A 6043-nucleotide genomic window follows, 5' to 3' on the forward strand; every position below is an offset into this window, starting at 1 on the left:
GCCCTGGCTCTCCTGAAACTCACTTTGTAGACCAGGCTGGTCTCGAACTCAGAAATCCGCCTGCCTCTGCCTCCCGAGTGCTGGGATTAAAGGCGTGCGCCATCACACCTGGCTGCTGGTTTTGTCAATACTAGTTTGACAGCTGAACTTGTTCAAGGACTAGAATAGTAACCTGTTTTTGTTTGTTTGTTTGTTTTTGTTTTTTTAAATTTTTGGCCAAAAAATGGCCTAACCTGGTTTTAAGCACTTGTCTATGAATGCAAGTTAAATAAAACAAATTCTGGTATGACTGATGATTGAATACCCATTAGTAATGTGTGCTGTTTTTTTGTTTGTTTTTGTTGTTGCTATTCAGGTCAAACTGGCCCTGTCCTCTCTATGTGGTCCAGGTTGACCTTGAACTGGTGACCTTCTGGTCTCAAACTTCTGAGTCTGAAAAAAAGGAAAAAAAGAATGCAGAATTATCAAAATCTACTGGATGAGTTTGACTTTGTGAGGGACAAGATAATTTATGTAGTCTAAAAGCATTGCCTAGTACATACTAGCCTTTATACAGAGAAACCTGGGGATAACCGCTAACAAAGTGATCCAAACCATCAGTGCAGAGAAGAGTTCTTGGGGGAAATCACACAGCAACACCAAGGCCTAGCCAGGTCCCCAGCCAGGACTGCACAGTGAGGAGTAGGGGCAGGAACAGGAAGAGGAGGAATGAAGGTGACTTTTTATAAAACTGTTGGATTGTAGCTTGGTGGCAGCCTACTTGTCTATCAAAGCCCTGAGTTTGATCCACAATACCATGGAGGTAGGGACAACAAAGGACATGAATAACTTTTGTAATATGCTTGCCAAATACATAGCCTAAATTGTTTCTTGACAGAACAAACCAAGTAGGCCAGATTAGGGGATAACTTGATATTTAAACTTAAATGAAATAAAATTCATATTTAAAATTTAGATTCTCAGTTGCACTACTTATATTCCAGTTGTCTGTCAGTCATCCATGGTTGTAACCATTCAAATGAAGAATTATTAATTTATAAAAAATGCAGGCTGAGGTGGGGAGATGGCTCAGAGGTTGAGAGCAGTAGACTCTTACAGAAGACCCGAGTTAGTTTCCCAGTAAATCACAAGCACCCGTGACTCCAGCTCCAAGAGGGTTTGATTTGACACCATAGCCTCTGAGGACACTGCATTCGTGCACAGCCCCACACAAAGACACACATCCTTCTAATTAAAAATAATAAAAATAGAATAAAAAATTTAAAAAACATGGGTTTATTCACTCATGGCATCAAGACTGAGGTGTTTAAGATAGGCCATCCGCATTGCAACTTTGTAACGGGTGGGGACCTACAGACTCCAGAGGTAGGCAAGGTCGACAAGCTTTAATCTCAGCACTTGTGAGTAGAAGCAGAGCGGTCTGGTCTGTGGAGAGAGTCCAGGACAGCCAAAGCAACACAGTAACATGGGTTGGTTAGGTTTCCCGTGCTGTAATGAAATCAGGGAGACAGGGGTTAGTCTGGGGCATAGTTTGGGGCATAGCTTATCATAACAGCCAGGGCCTGGGGCAGGAGCCTGGCAGCGGGCTGCAGTACATCTGCTTACCAGGAAGCAGAGAGCAGAGAAATGAATGCTGGTGCATAGCTCTTTTTTTTTTTTTTTTTTGCATCCAGGCTTTAAACTCAGGGAATAGTGCCACACTCACTTTTAGAGTTGGTTTTCCTACCTTAGTTAAACTAATCAAGATATTCCATCATCAGCATACCTAGAAGCTTGTCTTCTATGAGATTCTAGATCTAGTCAGGTTGACAGTCTTCACCGTCATACAGAAGCAGCTTCACATTGTAGGTGTTTTCACTTCTACCTCACAGGATTCTGTGAAACAATATATTAGGCTTTAATTGTTCAAAATTGTAATGGCGTTGACAGACTGAGGCTAATCCAGACTTGGTGGCACACCCCTGTAGTCCCAGCTGCTCATAAGGCTAAAGCAGTGTGGTCATTTGAACCCAGAATTTGGGGCCAACTTGGAAAGAAAACACAGTGAGCCTTCAACTCAAAGTTAACTGGGCTTCCTAGATGGCTCAAGATGCTTGCCACCAAGATAACTTGAGTTTGATCCCTGGAACCTCAAAAATTAGAAAAACACTGACTGTGACCACCACACATGAGCATATTCTCTCTCCCTCCCTCCCCCTCACTCTTTCTCTGTATCCCCTACCCTACACACACACACATACATGTAAGCAAATATAATAAAAAAATTAGGTAATTAAAAATTAAGAAATATAACTAGTGGTGGTTGGCACACCTTTAATTCCAGCACTCAGGAGGCAGAGTCAGGTAGATCTGTGAGTTCAAGGCCAGCCTGGTCTACAGAGTTCTAGGATAGCCAGGGCTACACAGAGAAACCTTTTCTCAATTTGACTTTCATACTCTTTTTACTTAGATCACTTGTTAATACTGCCTACATAACTTCACTTATCTCTCCAGTATCCTTTAATGAGGGTTGGCCTTTATATTTCTTAGTTTTTTTGGTATTGCTTTGGTTTTGTTTTTGAAGCAGGGTTACTCTGTGTAACCAACTTGATATCTGTCTGTCTGTCTGTCTGTCTATAGGTCGTTTTTATAGGTCTATAATTTTTTTTTCAGAGTAACCAAGTTGAGTTGAAAGATGAGTGGCAGGTAACACACACCTGTAAACCCAGAACTCAGGAGGCAGAGGCAAGAAGAACATGAGTTTGAAGATATCTTGTGCTACATAACAAAAATCTGTCTCAAAAAGAAAAAAAGTTATGGTCATTTTTCCAGCCTAAATTTTCCTACGTGTTTGCATTTACCAAAGATAGATCAAGGAGACATCCCAAGAGGGTGGAGATGGCTTTGTGCCTTTCCTGAGGGAGAGCCAAGGGGTGGCACGTGCAGGGCGTGGTGTGATCTTTTGTTGGCTTTCGTTGCAGGTGAAGTGTCAGATTCTGACAGCAACAGCTCCTCTTCCAGTTCAGATTCAGACTCCTCGTCAGAAGATGAAGAGTTCCATGATGGCTATGGAGAGGATCTCATGGGAGATGAGGAAGACAGGGCCCGACTGGAGCAGATGACAGAAAAGGAGAGGGAGCAGGAACTCTTCAACCGCATAGAGAAGAGAGAGGTGTTGAAAAGGAGGTAAGGCTGTCTCTACGCTTAGTTTGTTTCTCACAGTTTAAGATTTTCTCCAGCTTCACAGTAGTATAAGGCTTTACCCATATAATTATTTTTCTCATTTATTACAGTTTTTGATAAATTATATGAGATGCCAAACACTTCATTTCACAGGATGTCTTGTCCCACCAGCCACCAAGTAATGACACAGACACTTTGTATTAATTATGAGAGCTTGGCCTGAGCTTGGCAGATCCTCAGCTAGCTCATCTAAGAAAACCCGACCCTCTAGCTCTGTCCCACCATGTGGCATGTTGGTTACCTTTTCTTCAGTCCCTGTACCTGTTTCTCCTTCCTCTGTGTCTGGCTAGCAAATCTCCCACCTCTCTCTCTCTTTCCCAGAGTTCCTATCTCTGCCTGGAAGTTTGGCCTATCCTCTCCTGCTTTGCTATAGGCTGTTCAGCTCTTTATTAAACCAATCAGAAGGTGATGGAGAACATGTTTACAAAACACCGAGACAGGTGATGCTTCATAAAAAGATAATCTTTCCACAGTGCACAAGAAATTATCCCAACAATGCTTTGTGAAAATGGTTTTACCAAACTACAATTAAGATTTGAGCATGTGAGACTAGAGAGATGGTTTAGTGGCTAAGAGCACTGACTGCTCTTCCAGAGGTCCTGAGTTCAATTCTCAACAACCACATGGTAGCTCACAACCATCTGTAATGGGATCCAGTGCCTTCTTCTGCTGTGTCTGAAGACAGCAACAGTGTACTCACATACATTCAATAAATAAATAGATCTTTTTAAAAAATGAGCATGCTTGAGTCAGGCTAGGCTATATGATGTTTGGTAGGTTGGATATAGTAAATGCATTTTCAGCTTTCAGTGTTTTGGGTTTCCATTGTGTTGACACGCAGTTCTTTAATAAGCTGAAGGAAGTCTGTTCATAGGAATGGACATTTGGAAATGTGATTGTTAGTGTAATGTAAACTAAATAGCTTAGGGTCATATTTATGCCTTCTGTACTAATGTTCATTATTCAGTAGTAGGCTTTTTGTTGGTTTGTGGTTCTGGTGATAGATCCCAGGGCCTCAAGATTTCCACTACTGAGTGGTGCCTTCCTTTTTGATTTTTAAGACAAGTTTTCTTGATCAGGCAGTGGTGGCACACGCCTTTAATCCCAGCACTTGGGAGGCAGAGGCAGGCGGATTTCTTAGTTTGAGGCCAGCCTGGTCTACAGAGTGAGTTCCAGGACAGCCAGGGCTACACAGAGAAACCCTGTCTTGAAAAACCAAGATAGAGACAGAGACAGAGAGACAGATAAGTTTTGCTGTATAGTAGCATATGCTGTTAGTTCCAGCACTTGGTAAGCAAAGGCAGGTGATCTCTGAGTTTTGAGGTCATCCTGGTCTATATAGTGAGTTCCAAGACAGCCAGAGCTACTTATTAAAAAACAAACAAATATACAAAAGGTAAATAAAATATAATTAATTTTTGCTTACTTACTTTTGTTTTTTCAAGACAGGGTTTCTTTTTTGTAGCTCTGACTATCCTGGAACTTAATTTGTACACCAGGCTGGCCTCTGCCTCCTGAGTACTGGGATTAAAGGCATGTACCACCATCACCTGAGCTAGCTGAGGGTCTGCCAAGCTCAGGCCAAGCTCTCATAATTAATACAAAGTGTCTTTGTCATTACTTGGTGGCTGGTGGGACAAGACATCCTATGTAATTAATTTAAGTAAAAAATAAAGTAAGTATACTATTTCACTTCAACCAGACAAAAATTATTGAGAAAGTCATAATCTTGTCTTGACTTTTATATTGTGTGTGTGTGCCTGCTTGTTTTGTGTACGATATATATAGGTACTCATGCCTATGTGTGCACACATAGTTATAATAGGGTGTCTGTCAGGTGTCTTTTTATATTCTACCTGTTCATTTTAGGCAGGATCTTAGCTAAGCTAGAGACCAGCAGGCCCTATTTCCACCCCACCCCCTATGGAGCTGAGATTACAGGAATGTATAGACTGCCTGGCTTGTTCTGTGGATGTTGGGATATGATCTTTGTGCTTTGTGGTTGTGTAGTAGCTCTCTTAATGGCTGAGCCATCTCTCCAGCCCTTGAATTTAGAATGTCATTTTACTAATTAAGGAAAGTAATGTGGGCCAACTTTGGTGGCTCATGCCTCTGTTCCCAGCACTCAGGAGGCCAGACTGAAACTGTCTTCAATAAAACAAAAGGCTGAAATGTTGGTCTGGGATGTGGCTCTGGGTAAATTGCTTGCATAATTTACCAAGTCCCCAGGGTCAGTCTTCAACACTGCTGTAAACACTCAATTGTTTAATCAGAATCTGTTTAAGGCTCCCAAGGGTTTGCCATATTTATTTTAAATGACAAAAGTTCTTTCCCTTCTCCCAAAGAGGTCAAGTATACTTTACTTGTCGTTTGTCTTGGGTAACAGAGTTCCCAAAACTAGCTTCCTTTCCCATCTACCTATTATCTTAGAAGAAAATTGAAGCACTTTAGCTGTTAATTCTCTTGCCTCGGGAGCCTGTTTGTCCCTTCTGAAGACCATATTAAGTATGATAAGTTATCCTAGGCAACATTTGGCTTTCAGTTAACAGAAAGTGGTAGGTATTCATTTTGAGTGTGAATGCCTACAAGTTAACTTGTATTGCAAGAAACAGGACTTGGGCTGGGCGATGGTGGTGCACACCTTTAATCCATGCACTTGGAAGGCAGAGGCAGGTGGATTTCTGAGTTCGAGGACAGCCAGGGCTACACAGAGAAACCCTGTCTCAAAGAAAGAAAGAAAGAAAGAAAGAAAGAAAGAAAGAAAGAAAGAAAGAAAGAAAGAAAGAAAGAAAGAAAGAAAGAAAGAAGAGAAGAGAAGAGA

General features: G+C 41.6%; 1 protein-coding gene across 1 annotated transcript in view; it reads left to right on the forward strand.

The window, feature by feature from the left end:
- Rtf1 (RTF1 homolog, Paf1/RNA polymerase II complex component) overlaps positions 1-6043 on the forward strand; it is a 57387-nt gene that overhangs the window by 22371 nt on the left and 28973 nt on the right. The window contains exon 4 of the mRNA XM_021193011.2: positions 2961-3165. Within this exon, the coding sequence (XP_021048670.1) occupies positions 2961-3165 (205 nt within the window). The remainder of the gene's footprint in view (positions 1-2960; positions 3166-6043) is intronic.

The sequence above is a fragment of the Mus pahari genome, chromosome 3 (assembly GCF_900095145.1).
Source record: "Mus pahari chromosome 3, PAHARI_EIJ_v1.1, whole genome shotgun sequence".
Classification (NCBI taxonomy): Eukaryota; Metazoa; Chordata; class Mammalia; order Rodentia; family Muridae; genus Mus; species Mus pahari.